The sequence below is a fragment of the Phaenicophaeus curvirostris genome, chromosome 1, assembly GCF_032191515.1.
Source record: "Phaenicophaeus curvirostris isolate KB17595 chromosome 1, BPBGC_Pcur_1.0, whole genome shotgun sequence".
Classification (NCBI taxonomy): domain Eukaryota; kingdom Metazoa; phylum Chordata; class Aves; order Cuculiformes; family Cuculidae; genus Phaenicophaeus; species Phaenicophaeus curvirostris.
Window position 1 is genome coordinate 115,398,027 of NC_091392.1, and position 17,885 is coordinate 115,415,911.

Consider the following 17,885-nt stretch of genomic DNA (forward strand, 5'->3'; position numbering starts at 1 on the left):
CCTGGAGGCGTTTAAGGGATGGGTGGACGAGGTGCTAAGGGGCATGGTTTAGTGTTTGATAGGAATGGTTGGATTCGATGATCCGGTGGGTCTCTTCCAACCTGGTTATTCTATGATTCTATGATTCTTGGAAGAGTGTTCAAATCATGTACCAACAAGAATATTAGGATCGTGAATCAAAAGATAGTCTCATTGTGTGAATGGAAATACAAACTGGAAAGTGTTCTGACATGATCTCTGAAATGAATCTGCAAAGTACTCTGAAATGCAGATTACATAGGGAGCCCAGTTTTTAGTTACTCCACAAATCCAGCATGAAATGCTGCAAAGGTTGTTTTGTGAGAGAGGGGATTTACATGCTAGTGTGTTTCTACAGTCAACTTTAGTGCTCTCAGAACAGACGTTGCTAGAATAGTTAACGGAGTGCAATTGTTTCCTCATTTCCTTATAAGAATCTTAAAAGACAACTTGATATTTTAGACTTCATGTTCATTTAATCATCCAACCTGCACCAATAGAAAGTATAATTTGCTATGTCTTGCTCTGCATTTTGTGGCATGCTATGTTCCAATAAATGTTCTGAGATTCCCTGGGGAGGTTATGTAGTGAATTAAAGAATAATTGCCTTACAGAGCGTTCCAGCCAGCCAGCCTTGCCAGTATATTATAAATATATGGTTTTTACTCCATGTCAGAAGCTCTTTCAGGAAGCCATATAATTGACAGCTTGAAATAAATTTAAGTTAAGAAAGAGTCCTTTGCAAAGACACTTCCTCATGGAAAGGGGCTGAGAAAGAAGTTGTATCTACTGGTTTAAAAACTGAATAAAATTTACTATTAATCTAAAAGTCTCCAGAATTCTAATGTACCCATCTCTCTAAGCTCATTGCTAATGTTCCCAGTGGATGTGTAACACAGACTGATTTATAGCATCATTATTTCCAAATAAATGAGGTAAGGAGATCCATATCGATATATAAGCCTTACCGTTCTCCTTAGGGAAAGGTACCTTAAGGGAGCTCCGCAGTGAGTGTGAAGGGGAGTTACATGATCTGGCTGAGAATATGGCTGGGGACTGGCAGACTGGTGCAAAATTCCTCCAAGGGACATGTTGTCTTCTGCAACATGTCTACAATAAAGAGCTGGGGACTTGCGTTCTACTTCCCTGCATAACCTTTGCAGGTCCTACAGACCCATCATTCTCAAATTTAGAACTGTTTTACACTGTTTAAGGTTTACATGCTATATCTTAACTCTTGCCCCATCCTTTGACCTCAACCACCTTATGAAAAACAGAGCTGAGAATTTTACAATTCTGCGTGACTCATGGACTCCAGTCCAGTATCTTGAATTGATGAAAGTCCCTTTAAAATATGTTGCTCTTGTTAGTACAGTCTTTAGTACAGTCTTGTTAGTACAGTCTAAAGAAAGACATTGAGCTCTTGGAGCGCATTCAAAGAATTGCTACAAAGCTGGTGAAGGGTCTGGAGCACAGTTCTTATGAGGAGCAGCTGAGGGAATGAGGGTGGTTTAGGCCAGAGAAAAGGAAGCTGAGGGGAGACCTTTTCACTCTTTACATCTACCTGAAAGGAGATTGCAGCAAGGTGATTATCGGTCTCTTCTCCCAGGTGTCAGGCGTTAGGATGAGAGGAAATAGCCTCAAGTTGCACCAGGGGAGTTTTAGGTTAGATATTAGGAAATGATACTTCACTGATAGGGTTATCGGGCACTGGAACTGGCTGCCCAGGGAAGTGGTTGAGTCACCGTCCCTGGAGGCATTTAAAAGACAGGTAGATGCGGCACATAGGGACATGGTTTAGTGGTGGACATAGCAGGGTTAGGGTTATGATTGGACTTCATCATAAAGGTCTTTTCCAACCTAAATGATTTTATGACTCTGTCTTCAAAGGCCTCAGTGTTATTGCACCTAGAAACCTTCAAATCCATAGCCTGAGTATATGCAGCCAGTTTATACTCATTTCCTGGTATGTCAAAATCAGCCTCTAGCTTAAACAGCTCTAGTCCAATGTATTTATAAATGGGAAAAATATCCTTTTAAAATCTTCATTTGACTGTACTAAACAAGTCAAGCTTTTTACACCTCTTTTGTTGTATGACATTTTTTCTTTCTCCTTCCTACTAAGTTTTTTCTCTCCTGATTCACAGGTAGTGGGTTTTTTTAGGTCAAACTTGTTATATTTATTTTCTGCTCATTCTGCTTCCTAAGATCAGCCTTTTCCCTCTCTTCATTTCCTATTGATTGTCTTGTATGTTTGGCTCCCATTTGCACATGTGCATGTGGATGGACATTAACAACACGCTGGCCTTGGGGAATGAAAATCCAAGAGAAAAGATTTCCTTCCTCAACCTGAGAAAGACCAGTTTGGAGAGAGATGTGACAACCTTCAAATATTTTAAAAGATGCAGCTAAGAGGAATTTGATATTGGCCTGACTTCAGTATTGACCCTGCTTTAAGCAAGAGATTGAAATATGGTTTCCTGAGGTCTCTTCCCACCTGAATTATTCTCTGATTCCAGGATTTTGTAAAATGTGTTCTTCAAGTGGAACAAGATGTTATGAGCAAAAATGCAGCAACAGAAGATTAAATCAGACATCAGAAAAAATGTATGTGGTGTTCAGGAGTTTGTTTCATTATCTTTCTAAAGGTCCTTACTAATGGACTGGAAAAACACCTATCGGGAACAGAGTACTGATTATTGCCTTAGAGATCTTCCGCAGTCCTCTCTTCTACAGTTCAGTGACTTTTTTGGGGTGGGGCTGGGGAAAGAGGGGATACTGGGGACAGCTGAAGAGGCTTCCTTTTATTGCTGGAAAAGCCTGAAATAGTGAGCAAGTAAATGCAGTCCTGCTGCTAATCTCCTTGACTGCTGTTATGTAAAAGAATCTTCATCTCCTGGCTGACCCTGAAGAGCTGCTTCCCTTACTAACTTGCACTGTAAAATGGAAGTTTCTTAGAGATGCATTTATGAAAATACACTGAGCAGCTTTTCTGTGAGGTCAGAGAAGCTTAAGACTGTCTTACTAAATGCTTGAATCTTATTTTTCTTTCAGATCTTTGGTATTGTTGCTTGAAGAAACAGATTAGAAATAGATTTATCTTGCATGTCTGGCTATAGAACCAATTTCAAGTATCCATTCTAATCCATCAGCACTGGCAATTATGCTCGTTTGATCTTTTCCTGAAGCTGCTTCTTTGCTTATGTCTAGACAGTTGTCTGCATCTGTGTCACTTTCTAAATATATTGAGCACTCTGTTGCTCTTTTCTTTGCTTTTGGTTAAAAAAAAACCTCCTAGAAAACTAGGAAAGAAATGGAGTGTAAATTTCTTGTTTTCTCTGTAAGCTGAAATCTATGCTTTTCTCTGTAAAATGAAATCCGTAGAACAAAATACCTGTGCACATTTTTTTTAAAGAATCTCTGAATTATTAGGTAAAACTTTTATTTGATGCTTCATGTAACTGCTGAAGTCAAATATATAGAAATCATAGGGACTTCTGGAGGTCTCTGGTCCAGCCTGCTGCTTAAAGCAGGGATAGCTTTAAAGTTAGTTTATGTTGCTTGACTCTTTTGCTATCTGAGTTTCAAAAGTCTACAAGGATGGCTTTTCCATGCTTCTCTGTGTGCTCTGATCTGATGCCGTACCAGTCATGTGGGGAAGAACTTTCTGCTGATGTCCAATTGGAGTTTGCTGTCTGGTGTTCCCATTGTGGTCATACAAAGGATGTGGAGTGTATGCACTTGTAAAGAGTGTATGCACTTGTAAACAGCATATGCACTTGTAAAGAAAAACTCATGGTGATGTTGTGTGTGTTTATTTTTAAATATGTTTCACTGTATTTTTCAAAGACTAGTTTCAAAGATAGATGACACTACTATCCTTCACCTAGACCATTTATGTCTTCTCATATAGATATAATATTACTGCTTACCTGAAATAAATCATTACTGCTTGTTTTTTCTTACTCCCGCCTTTGGAACAGTTATCTTTGGTCATTCAGCGAATGGAGATATGAACAAGTCATCATTAGGGAAATAAGAATGCAAATATACAATACAAAAAATATTACATGATCACTGTAGTCATGTTTTTACACCATGCTACATATATTATAGCTTACTCCTCAATGTAAGCAAGTTAAGTGACCTTCCATTTACTGCGCAGTGCCACATTTAATGTGGGATATCATTGTATACTACCAGTTGTCAAGAAGTACGTGATATGATAGAAGGTTGTTTTCTCTTATCATAAGGATTTCATCTGGTCATTAATACATCTTACTCGTGCCTTCAGGTCTGGTTATCTACAAGAATATTTGTCTCTGGAGATTTTTAGTACACTTGCCATCTGCTGCTTTTCCTCTGAGGAGGAACTAACAAGATAAAATCATAGAATCATAGGTTCACAGCATAGTTAGAGTTGGAAGGGACCTTAAAGATCATCTAGTTGCAACCCCCTTGCCATGGGCAGGGACATCCCACTAGATCAGGTTATCCAAGGCCCCATACAACCTGGCCTTGAACACCTCCAGGGATGGGGCAGACACTGGCAACCTGTTCCAGTGTCTCACCACTCTCATAGTGATGAAATTCTTCCTAATGTCTAGTCTAAATCTGCCCCTCTCCAGTTTATATCCGTTCCCCCTTGTCCAATCAACACAAGCCTTTATGAATGGTCCTTCTCCAGCTTTCTTGTAGGCCCCTTTCAGGTAGTGGAAGGTTGTTATAAGATTTCCTTGGAACCTTCTCTTCTCCAGGCTGAACAACCCCAACTCTCTCAGCCTATTCTCATATGGAAGGTGCTCCAGCCCTCTGATCATCTTTGTAGTCCTCCTCTGGACCCACACCAACAGTTCCATATCTTTCTTACATTGAGGATTCCAGAACTGGACACAGTACTCCAGATGAGGTCTCACAAGAGAGGGATAGAGGGGCAGAATCACCTACCTCGACCTGCTGGCCACGCTTCTTTTGATGCAGCCCAGGATACCATTGGCCTTCTGGGCTGTGAGAGCACATTGCTGGCTCATGTCAAGCTTCTCATCGACCAGCAGCCCCAAGTCCTTCTCTGCAGGGCAGCTCTCAACCATGTCATCCCCCACTGTGTGTTGAAAACGGGAATTGCCCTGACCCAGGTGTAGGACAGTATCAGTATCAAGTCCTTCTTTGTTATAGTCTTCTCTTTGTTTCCCAGCTATTGACATGTCGTGCCATAGTTTGAGTAGGCTTTTTTATGAGTTTGTTGTATGCAGGAGGACATAGATTTCCTGTGTTTTTATGGCCCATGTCAAATTCCAGCCCTTTGAATTGCAGAAAGCCCTTGTGTTCTTGTTTGCTGTATTGCTTCTAAGTTCCTGGGTTAGGTTTCAGACATTGGGTTTCTTTGATACTTAGGGCAGACCTAGGTTAGATAAGAAGGAGATCCCCACGGCAATGTGAAAATAGCAGAGAGATGGTTTGAGAAATGGGTGGCCTGGAGGAGCAGCAGGTATTTTGCCTGGTCAGGGTAAAATTTGTTCTGGGCTTCTTCCAGATCAGGCAGTTCCCACTGCCAGTAGCAAGGTCTGTGTGAAAGCTCATCTGTCTCTTAGATAAATCAGTGAAATGGACTGTCATTTATCTTGTCGGTTAAGCTGAGTTGCCTCTTCCAAACTGCACTGAAATGTCATTGATTCCAGTTCTATTGACATTAAGGTGTCTTCTAAACCATCCTCTCCAGCCTTTCCCTTGGCCAATAATTTATTCTCTGTAAATACTGCAACAACCCAATAAAACAATATGGGTCCTAACCCAGCTTTACAAACAAGTGTCAAGGATGAGTCAGCACCTTATTATTTATAGGCTTCTATTTTTGGAGTTATTTGGGATGAGAGAGAGAATGATAATGTGGTTGAAGCAGAAGTCTAGAACTAAGCAGACGTGTTTTCAGCCTCCTGTCCTACACAGAGCTGCTGTAGGATTGTGCGACGGTCACTTGTGAGCACAGTTCCTGCTGTGATTTAAATACATGTTGATTTTTACCTGTGTAAGATGCAAGTCATGAACTTCCCAGTAATAAATTAGTGATAGCAGAGGTTCCTTAATTAACAGGAATGCTGTTTGGGTGAATACAGTAAAGACCATGCAAGTTCTGGGCAGTAGAATAGGATCCATCCATCACATCTTTTCAATTATATTAGCACTTAAGAGAAAATGAGCATTTAACATAATGATTTATAACTTCAGTTTACACATGAGTAAGACATTTTGGCTGGTACATATATGTCAGAGAGAACAACACACTCCTTTGCTAAGTTTGTCTGAAGAGTAACTGCATGTTCTAACCAGAGCACCTTTCTTTAAAATAAAGTCTTCTCTTCATCCTTTCACTTGTGCTATTATGTTGACTGTTGTCTTTTATTTGCCATAAAGCTGTCCAGGGTTTTGAGGGCCAATTTTGTGTTCTTACTCATAACAAGCTTTATGTCAACATTTAAATGGGAATAGCTTTGCTTTGTGTGTACACCTAAGGCACACTAAAATGAGGCATCTAATTTTATCTGATTCTGACATAGAGATGATATAATTAAAGTGTAAGTCTTTGGAGAGTTTTGCCCATTTATTCATTTTATCAGCCAATGTGAAAATCCCTTTACCTAAATTTTCTTCCCGGGGCTTAGATAATGCAGGTGCTTGTACAAATGCGTAGTCACGCTCATCAATATGAGAAAGATTTGCCTGGGCTAGTCTCTTCCTCCCAGGCTTTTGTTTGATTTTTGTAACCAGTTCTCTGTTGTTTGTTTGTTCCTTTTTTTAGGATTTTGAATCCTTTTTCTCTGCTAAGGAAGAAAATATTATTTATTCATTCCTGGGTCTTGCTCCTCCTCCAGGCACAAAGGTATGCACTGCTATCCTTCCATGGGGGTATTTATTTGATTTTAATAAAAGTTGAAGATAGGCAGTGACTCAGCACATCAAATAAGGGGCAGTTACAAGCATTACAGTAGATGCTGGTGTAGCAAAGTGTTCCTAATGGGGAAAAAAGGTAGCTGGTTCAGCATATAATAGAGAATACTTCTCTCTTCCCTCCTTTCACTGCAAACTTGATACCATGCCTCCAGCTGATGTTTTTTGTTGTTGTTATTGTTGACACAAAGCAGTATTTTATCGTGTTCAGATTTTAAATAATGCAGAATTTCCTAATGCAATTTATAGGTTGTGCTAATTACAAGAAACCTTCACTTCCCCCTGACTGCATCAAACCTTGAGCAAGCAGGGTTTGTACTGGCCACCAATAGAGGGGCTGGGGTCTGTACCCATTCCATTCCCTGTGTGTACACACAGGCTGGCACTATGGGTTTGCTCCCTCTATCTAGAGGAGATAAAGTCTTACTCAGGACACCATGAAGTCCCTTTGGCAAGTCAACCCTTTCTTCCCCATCCACTGTACTTTGACAATGTTCTAATATTTTTCTGACAAAAGAATAAGGTGTTTCTTTGCTTTTTTTGTTTAGTTTGTTTGTTTCTTTCATTTACAGAGAGCAATGTACTTTTTCTTTAACTTCTTTTAATTAGAAGATTTATGACTCAAAGCATTACAACTCTTTTGTCCTAAGATCATGTTAGGTGATAAACAAATGTTGCTGTATTTAATGTGGGTGATTCAACAAAATAGATGCATCAGGAGAGCGATGAGCCAGAGCGATAGCAGAGAACTCTGCTGCATCATGCTGACCTGGCTGCAGAGCTGCCCTGGAGCATGAGATCTGCTTTCTGGTCCAACTCTGCTGCCATTTCTGTAGCGACTTTGAGTGAAACACTGTTGTAAATGTCTCTGTTTTTTCTCTTCTGCCAAAGCAGAGAGAAAAAGGAGCCTGTCCTAAGTGCTTTGAGAGCTATAGATGAAGAGATACTCAGGGGACAGCCACAGTTGCTATAAATGTCTTTGACACTGAGTTCCTGTGTGATAAGGAGCAAGTGATTTAAACTTTCTGCTTTAGCTGTGCCATCTCCCATTAAGGGAAATAAAAATTACTTGCCTACCTCACAATGGCCTTGTGAGAATTCATTTAATTAACATCCACAAAGCCATGAAAAGCTTAAAAGACTACAGGTATTACATATTATAATAATTATAAAACATACGTAAGAGTCAACGAGATAAAGAAAATTGCATTTTTTTCCATCTTCCCACTTCATATATTATCTGCTCCATCATGCAACGTTCTGTTAGATAGCATGTCTAAGAAGCATAGTAGCAATTTTTTAGAATTCATTAATTCCCAGCTGTCAGCAGAGGCTATTAGAGTTTCTGTTTCGTGACAACTTTGTAAATGTTGAAAAGAATGTGTTTGGTACATTTTACTGGGCAAATAACTGTTAGTGCTGTTGGTAGAAAGTGAGTTTGATTTATGCTGATTAACTGCTGCACTGGTGGTGGTTGTTTCAGTTCAGTAAGTGGAAATAAGTGAGGGTGCTTTTGAAAATACATGTAAAGAATGGAAGTATATTTACATCATCTCCTTTTTAGAACATGTTCCTGGGTTTGATAGAGACATATACAAGTGGTTTAGCATTTATTGCAGGGGTGCTTCTAGGCATCTTCCCTGCATGACAGGCTGGCTGTGCTTTGTCATACAAATAACCTTGCTGCACTGCTTCTGCTTTCCCTTCATTAGGCTGTCAATTCAACCTTAGCACTAACTACAATGGATGGCTCGTGACACTGATTTCCACCAGCACGAATCTGGTCAGGTCAGGTGTGGAAAAGATGGTACTGATGACATATATGACAGGGTTTCCTACTAATATCTTAAACAATTGTAGGTTTTTTTCTGGAATATGATGATAATTTATAAAAGAAGCAAACTATAAAGCATGGAAGCAGCACCAGTCGGTAAGCATTTGCTTTCTAGGTGTTTTTACCTCACTGTGGCGTAATAAGGATTAATATGAAGTTGATATATGTTTTATGCTTTTGCCTCAGCTGATTCTATTTCCTCTTCCATCCATCCTTTGTCTCATATTGCACCACCAGTAGAGAAGCTCTTTAATGACCATGATGCTGTTTCACAGCTGCCAAGGATCCTGACCCAGGACTGTTGGAGACCTATTTTCTAGAGCAAGCAAAGGAACTTTTTGCTGCTTCCCCCAACAAATTATAACTTCCCAACCAAATACGTATATTAAAATCCATTGCCTGGTCAGTCTGCCGAGTGCAAAATACATGTTTCCAATTTGCAAATTTGTATTTTTTTAGCCCTGACTTCTCTCTGGGTTAGGTGGCTACAACTTGTCACCAGATCTAGTTGACCAGTGTTTACCTTGAACTGCTACTTCTAGGTGTAAGAGCTCTGATGCCATCAGAGCCTAATGTGCAAGCTGATCTACACATACATGGTAAGTCTGATACATCTAAGACACATCAAGGTGCAGATTGACTGTAAGACACACGTAAAGAAGCTCTGAATACACACGGATATAAAGGAGATCCTCAGATCTGCAGCACACATGTAAAGAAGTCTTTATGCACTTATTCAAGTATACTCTTACTTACAAAAAAAGCTGTAATTGTTTCAGTAGGAAATAGAAAATTGACCTCAAAGTTGACCAGACTGACTGGAAAACAGGCTGGGGGGGCAGCTCCCTAAGTAGGCATCTGCTTCTTCCTGCAGCCAGCTCATTTTGGACCTCTGCTGAGGGTTCTGGTACCACTGTACAGATGGCCTGTTGCTGTGCCCAACACCATGTTCCCATCATATCCAATACAATGAAGTATTTACACATCTGGATGGCATACGGAAAATTCTGCAGATCCTGGTGGAAAGGCCAGAGTTCTAAATGCTAACTATTTGCCTAGATCACTTTGGAAGTCAGGCAAAGATCTTTACACTTTTTTTTTCCTATACACCAGGTACATTTTTATCATTAAATTAAAGGGTGCTATGTGACCATAAAAGTCAGTGATACTGCTGAAAATCAATACTTATTTCTGGCACTTCAAAAAGGATCAATTAGTTCACATCATCCTTTCTCTCCTGTTGCCTACCCATTGTACTGATTATCAAGTTTTCTAGAGCATCTTTTAAGAAGGATGAGTCGCACAGTTTTCTATGTCTAAGAGAAGGAGCAGTCATTGTGTTAATGAGTTCTTCAGTCTATTAATATGAAATACCTTCTCAGTTGAAGGGATACCTGCTCATAAATACTTCTCTTCTAACTTCTAAACATGTTCATGGCAAGCTGGGATTTAAAGTACAGCTATGCCGTGTGCCTGACCCAAAGATCACCCAAGTTAGTGACAGATTTTTGAATGATCCCATTTAATCTTGGATTAGTGGCATGAACAGGGATGTGCCAGGAGACTACATGTGTACATTTGAGCTATAATTAAGGCAGTTTGTATGCCTAGGGTCAGGTATGTCAGTGTCAGCTGCCCCCTCAGTTGGGTACATTTCCTTTTAAAGCCCACATCACTTTTATGCTTAGTCTGAAACTGTTGTCAGTATTTTTGTATCTTTTCTGAAGTATTGGTGACGTAAAGAGCCCATTAATAGGTGTGGCTGAGCCATTTGTTTTCTATAACGGCAGAGGTGAATTGTTCTACCAATGAGATGTCTGTTACTTAAAACAGTATGTTGTATCATTACACTTCCTGAGTGTCTCAGCAAGGTTTGAATTCAGGTGATAACTGCATTTTATTTTCAGAGCCAAACAGATTTTTGGACAACTTTATTAACCACAGTGCAATATTGCCCCTGTTTCCCAGAAATCCAGAGAGCCGATAGCTTGTAGAAAGAAAATTTAGGTTTCCAGTTTCTCTGTGAACTCAGTGAAGCTGATTTACTTGAGCTGAAGATCTGTTTTCAAATCTTGTATATACTTAAGTCCTTAATCTTTATATTTTTGGTCTTAATATCCATTGTCTTGATATTTTAAAATCCATGGATACTTGAGCTTTGGTGTTTCAGTTGAAAAAGGCTTTTACTAAGACCTGCTTTGAATTACAAAATTACAGTGTGTGCATCCTGTTTAAAGAGAAAATGACCCGTCAGCCAGTCTTTATAAATGGTACTTCATTTTAAATTAGTTAAAAATTAATTGTGGTGTTTCTATGGAAAGCTAGTACAATGATGACATTCCAAACATCACAGCCCTCCATATAATAACCAAGAACCCTTTATGTGTGTGTGTCTGCACACACATGTGATCAGGCTGATAACATGCTGCCTCTAGAGTTTAGTTCTTTTAGCTACAATTTTTTTTACCTTATGCTCTGAGTAACTATATAATTCACCTGATATAATTTTACACAATATGTTCATTTTAATTAGAATGACACCTTCAGTCTTTATGTATTTTATGTACCTGCCAAAAAATATTAAATACATAGGTTTTAAAATGAAATGTTAATGTACATGCTGAAAGTAAATATCTAACCAATTTAGTTTTCATTAACACCATCCTTTTCACTATAGGAACTCCTACAAAGAAAGTACCTGTGAGGACGTTACCATTTCCTTAAGAAAACAATGTATTAACATGATGTTGCACAACAGAATTGCAGTATATGCCTGTGCTACTACATACTTTAATCTTCAAATATTTTGTGAGCTTGTGGGGGAAAAGTAAAAGATAAATGTCTCTGTAGGCCTGTTTTTAATAACAATGCTGCCAGCTTTGGAGTGCAGTGAACTCACAGTTTTATGTGTACATGAATGAGACAATATTGTCAGAAAAAGAAGCAATCTTTTCTCCTTCCTCTGTTTCCTTCTGCTTACTCCCAGCTGCTCATTCCTCTCCCCAAGCACCCTCTGTGTGCTGGCAAAAACATTCATGCAGCTGTGTAATGGAGTGAGCACATTTTGTGAGACAGATAGAGATGTTTTCCTTTTGAAATCTTTAATCATGATCAGCCTTCTTCTCCAGTTCATGGAATGGCTTTTTCTGCCAGAAGGGCATGGGCAGTGCAGTGCTGGGAAGGACTGCTGGGAGGACAATGCTTGCTGCTGATACAATTTTTTTTTTTGCTGTTGTTGCTTTTTCCTCTGCGGAGAATAAGGGGAACTAAGGAGTCTGCAACTACTTTCTTTTCATTGCAAGCTCCTTACGTATAAAACATGTTTTCCATGATTCAGGAGAAAATTGCCAAAAAAGGCACCAAATCTTACAGACAGTGAAGTTTCAGGAAAAAGTTAAAGCTGCAGAAGTATTTTGTCCATCTTCACTCTGTCACAATACCTGCTTCCAAATATTCCTGACCTCCTTTCTATCATTTTTGTCCCCATCCAGCAGGGCATTTCAGCAGGACATGCACACCACTTCACGGAACAAAGTTCCCTAAGTCAGCACTCACCCAGGTCTTCTCTGGGGCTAAATGTCAGATATGATTTTACGATAGCTGTTCTTGTGTCATGCTTCTGCAGGCTAAGTACACAGGCTGAAAAAAATCCTATATTTAGGGCACTGGCGGGGGATCTCTAAATTTAAAAGGATAAGAGGTCATGACTGGGGGTTTTTGTTTAGACAAATGAAATTATGGAAAAGCAGAAAACCCCAAACCAACCAGATGGAGTTGTGAGGGCTTGGTCACAGGGATGAGAAAGGAGCTTGTCTTCTGATCACAGACATGCTGCTCTGCCCATAGCATGTAAGACAAGACAGGACCACTCTTGAGCCAAATTCTCTGTTGCTGGAGGCAACCACACCAGATAAGACCTCTCAGAAGTGATCAAATTTTTAGTGATCATCTTTTAATGAATTAAGTCCTTTACCTCCACTTCTCTACTAGAAAGCTCTTCCAAAATTTCACAGTAATAATTTTTATTTACAACTGTTTTATACTCCTTTTGTATCTACTTCAATCTTTCTTATCCTATCCCTCTCTGGTGTTTACTCTGATCTATTTTTAGAGAGCCATCATATCCCCTCACAGCATTACATTTAATAGATTAAAGTAATGAAGTTTTTTTTGTCGCCCTTTCATAAGACAGACTTCGCACTCCCTCAAATATTCCTGTAACCCCCCTCTGCACCTGTTCCAGTATGAATTTCTCTTTCTTGAGCCTGAGTGACTGGAACAGTACAGAGCGATCCAGAGGAGGTTTCTCCTTGGCCTAATATGATGACATTAATGTTCTCTTTCAGCTCCACCATTTATACCTCACATTTATTATTTCTTTCACTGTCGCATCACTTTTGTGGCTCAGTTATTCTGTGATTATTTAAATACATCCATTTTCTTCTTTGATGATTATCAACTAACAAGCATGCAACGTGCGGTAGAAACATCTGTTTCTAGTCTCTGTCCCAGAACTACCTGTCCCAAATATAATGTGACTTTGCACTTTGTGCTGTTGTATTTCATCCTTTTTCAGTTTTTCCCCTTGAGGCATCACAGGTCTCCTTTTATCTGACACAGTGTGTGATCCAGTGTGACCTTTCGCAGCTACCTAGCTGAAAGTACACTCGTAGTAGGGGTCTCCAAAGATTGCTGCAAAGGGTCCAGCTTTTATATCGTTTAATAAACAACTTACATCATTCTAAAAAGGGGGAGTTCCTGGTCCCAGTTGCTCATTGTCTCCTTCCCACACTCCCTAGCTCAGCGAGAGCCCCAAGATAGAAGATAAGGAAACAGATGGATATCTCTTGTCTTTAAACCAAAGGGGTCTGTTGAGGTGCAGCATTCCTGCATAGTTCTCTTTTCACACAGTGCTTGTGCTCGTGCTGATTGGTCAGCCAGGGCATTGGTGGTCTTATTCTCCTCCTGTGTATGCTAGAGAAGCTACAATTAAGGTGGGACAACTCAATTCTACTGATAATAGCAATGTGATAATAGCAAAATTACAGATTGAACAGTACATGTGGCAATGCAACACAACCATCCATGGGTCACCTACATTGTTTTAGGCCTGTCAATCAGGCCCTGTCACTTCATGAACCTAGAATGTGCCATTAGGGTGAGCATTGATTTCTATTAAACTTTCCACAGAAAAGTTGGAGGATCTACTATGCTCTGAAGAGGAAGAAATGCCTGAATTCATATTTCCCCTACATAAACCCCATGCCTTTACCAACAGAACAACATGCCAACAAGCGTTCTTTCACAGGAAAATGTCTGAAAGGGTACAATTTTATTTGAGCATTGAAGCAAAGTTAGAACACCTTCCAAAACTGTAAAGTCAAGATTTTTATAGAAATTAATTGTTGGTTATGTGCCTTGAGACTAACAATGACTTCTCCTTTCCTGGCAGGAGACTGAGAAGTGTGATGCCACAGACGAAACTGAGGCAAAACCAGAAGAAGACAAGACAGATGAAGGTGCTCATGAAGAGGTTCAGTCTACTCAGTCACCATCAGAAGGTCAAGAGGTGATTTTTCCTTTTTCCCTTTGTGATGGTTTTACCTGTGAGAGTTTTACCTGTGTTAAGCACATGAAATACAAAAACACATAGGTGCTCTTATTGTGTCTCAGTGTGGGAAGATTCATTGTAGAGTGGACTTGCTTGTCTTTTAAATGCATTCTCTTTGACATCACGGTGATATGAAAACTTGATAAAACTCCAGGGAACTTTGCTTTGAATCTTGAATAACAGTAGTTGTCTTTATTTGACAGTTTCCTTTTGCCACTTGTTACATAAGGTTGTTGTTGGTATTTTTTTTTAAATGCTTATTTGGAACCAGACTCTAGTTATGGAGAATAATTTAGGACTAGACATCTGAGTCCTGTCTGCGTGGAAAAAATTGCTGCTATCAATGGCCAGCATCTGCAGTGCTCATAAATCTAGTTAATGTTTGTTGTTGTGTACCAGCATTGACTACACTTGCAGCAAGCTAGATCTGGCAGTGTCTTCTCCAAGATATGCAGAAGCCCCTAGGTGGTGCAGAAATGGTGACTGCTGCTATACTTTCTGCCTGCACCATGGTCTGATATGGACAGGTCTCAAACTGCAGTGCTAAAGGTTCTTGGAAGAAGCCACCTGAGTTCCTTCAATTCCCTAGTGTAACATCCTGCAGTTAGCTAACATCAGTAACATACTCGTACTTGAAAGGTAGATGGATCCCACAACCATTCTGTTGTGTGCCAGCATCTTCTTTAGTGGTTGTTTACATTACTGGCCATGTTCTAGACTCAGGAGAGAATAAGCAGAAATGTGTTAGGAGATAGGGATCCAGCTGCTTTATTTTTCCTGCTGCTCTGTTTTTAATAATGACTGAACCAATCATTGTCAGGTTGAAAAAGCACCCTTCTACACAGCCACGTGCAAATCTCAGGCACTGGGGAAGTCCCATTTAAAACTTTAAAATGGCGATGAGGAGAGACACTCCTCGGGGGAACTGAAAATTCTTAAATTATATACAAACGTGTCTCTATGAATTTCAGCCATTATGTGAGTCCTATCAAATACATTTTTTCTCAGCTCCTGAGAGAAGCTCAGCATAAAACTGCAGTGCATCCCCTAGCTGGATTGTGTTACTTGCCATTCTGGCTGGCAGTCTACTCTAATGTCTTTCAAATGAGAACAGAATGCTGGAACATGTCTGTAAATGTGTCAAGCAGCTGTGTATGAGAGGTTTTGTAATGACATAATGCAATACCACTGCTATACAACAAGCACCTTGCTCCATTTCTCACAGAATGATTTGGAGCTGTAAACAGGAAATATATTCTCCTTTAGTTTTACAGGGAGCAGTTATGAAGGCATAAAATATCATTAGTGCTCCCCTTTCTCCTGCACAATCTTGGAAGTATTAAATCTTCTTATGTAGTCTTATATAGGAGGAGGAAAAGTCTTCCTGAAATTTTCCAACTCAGATACCCACCTTCACCACACCAGGTGTATATTAACTCTGAGGGAAAGGAAAAAAAGCACTATTTCTGTTCCTGTCTTACTCATTTTTAGAGAGTGTACTCACCACTGCAGGAAGCAAGGTACCAGTGACTCATGCTGGGGATACAAGAAACCCCATTTTTCACCATGTTCCACCATTCACTTCCCATGTCACCTAAGCCATTTCATAGAATCATAGAATCATAGAATGGTTAAGGTTGGAAGGGACCTTAAAGATCATCTAGCTGCAATCCCTCTGCCATGGGCAGGGACGCATCCCACTAGATCAGGTTACCAGGGCCCCATCCAACCTGGCCTTGAACACCTCCAGGGATGAGGCAGCCACAATTTCCCTAGGCAACCTGTGCCAGTGCCTCACCACTTTCATGGTGAAGAAATTCTTCCTAATGTCCAGTCTAATTCTGCCTCTCTCTGGTTTATACCCATTTCCCCTAGTCCTATCACTACAAGCCTTTGTGAACAGTCCCTCCCGAGCTTTCTTGTAGCCCCTTCAGGTAGTGGAAGGTTGTTATAAGACCTCCGATCAGTGATGTGGTATCTGTCTGACTTGCCACAGTTCTTCCCAATTATTACTTCTGTTGGGATGGCATGAACCATTCTGTAGAAATTTTGGTATTGTCATTCACTTAAGGATAGCACACAGAGAATGAGTTCAGAGCAGAATAATAGCTTTGAGGCAACTGCAGTGAGATGAATTCTGCCTTTTGTCTCTGTATCTCATTTTGCCGTTATAAAAGAAAGCTAGAATAGCATTTTTACCTGGTGAGGGTTTTATGAATCTAAATACATTTAAAGACTGTCAGATTGCCGTTGAAGTATCTCCACTGGATGTTAGGTCCTAAAAGATATGTGTAATACCAACACAGTATATTCAGTATTTCTCTCTCTTCCTCTCATTCTACCACACTGAATAGATATTTCCTGTGTGCTTTCACCACCCATGTCTTTTTTTTCCCTTCTTGTTTATTAAGAGCTCCATATACTGAGTTCTAAAAGGGTGAACTTTTCATAAGCCACCCACTGTGTTTTGCAACCAAACAATTGCATCTTTTGAACAGTAATCAGGTCACTTTTGGAGTGTCAACTTACTCTTTTGACAAACCCTCAAATTAAAATTCCATAGTTTATATTGTAGTTTTATGTTCTGCGTCTGAGTTAATATACTGGTGGGAAGTATTGTCATTTTGGCCTTATTTAGGACTCGGTTTCAAACCAACTTAAAAATGACGCTCTGATTCAGGTTGTAACCCAGGCAGCTTTTCTCCAATGACTTTGCAGGAGAAATGCTGGTGCTATGAACAAATTCTAGAAGAATCTTGGTGAGGTGAAAAACATCTCAGTCTTTGCCAATAGGAAGATGACACATAATAAAATAAACTGTGACTGTCTCTACTGTGGAGATGCGTGGAGGTTCCAGATTTCAGGAAGTTCCTCCAATGCCTCAGCAGCAGGAATGGCAGTACATGGTCAGTGTGGAAAGGTGTGAAGGCTGCAGCCCTCCCATTGAGCTTCTGCTGCTCTTGCTGGGAGATGGAGAGGTCCAGAAGCTCCAGCTTTTTTTCTCAGGCTGGTATGACCCCGAGGAAGCCAGTGAGACACCCCAACTCTCTGAAAAACAAATCTCTTATTTTATTTTAGCAGCTGTCTCCAGAAAGCAGTAGGGATAAACACAGTGTGACAAGTTGTGCTTCTCATACCTCACGTTAGGCTGCCTAGGCTACAGCAGCTCCAGCCCCTCATTCAAACAAATACCCAGGAAAGCCCAGAGCAGATGTTGAAACAGAAAGTCCCTTACACAGATCCAGTAATATGTAACAGGAACAGCTTTCAGCCCGGGGTCACCAAGGGACAGCTGCACTAGGATTTTAGATTATGGATTTTTTTTTTTTTACCTTAAACCTGTTGCATACTTTCCTTCTCTAATAATTTCATCAAGCTTATCCTTGATTTCTTCCTAATTTTTGTTTCATTCCTGATCCCCATCCTCTGATGGAGATGGTTGAGGAACCATTTTGTCTGGATATAGTGTCCCTTTCT

The 17,885-nt window shown here is 40.0% G+C and overlaps 1 protein-coding gene across 3 annotated transcripts in view; it reads left to right on the forward strand.

The window, feature by feature from the left end:
- The window catches only part of SH3BGR (SH3 domain binding glutamate rich protein), a 614,594-nt gene that overhangs the window by 7,828 nt on the left and 588,881 nt on the right, over nucleotides 1-17,885 (forward strand). For all 3 annotated transcript variants that reach the window (XM_069872188.1, XM_069872207.1, XM_069872198.1), the window contains exons 3-4: nucleotides 6,815-6,895; nucleotides 14,250-14,366. In XM_069872188.1, the coding sequence (XP_069728289.1) occupies nucleotides 6,815-6,895; nucleotides 14,250-14,366 (198 nt within the window). The remainder of the gene's footprint in view (nucleotides 1-6,814; nucleotides 6,896-14,249; nucleotides 14,367-17,885) is intronic.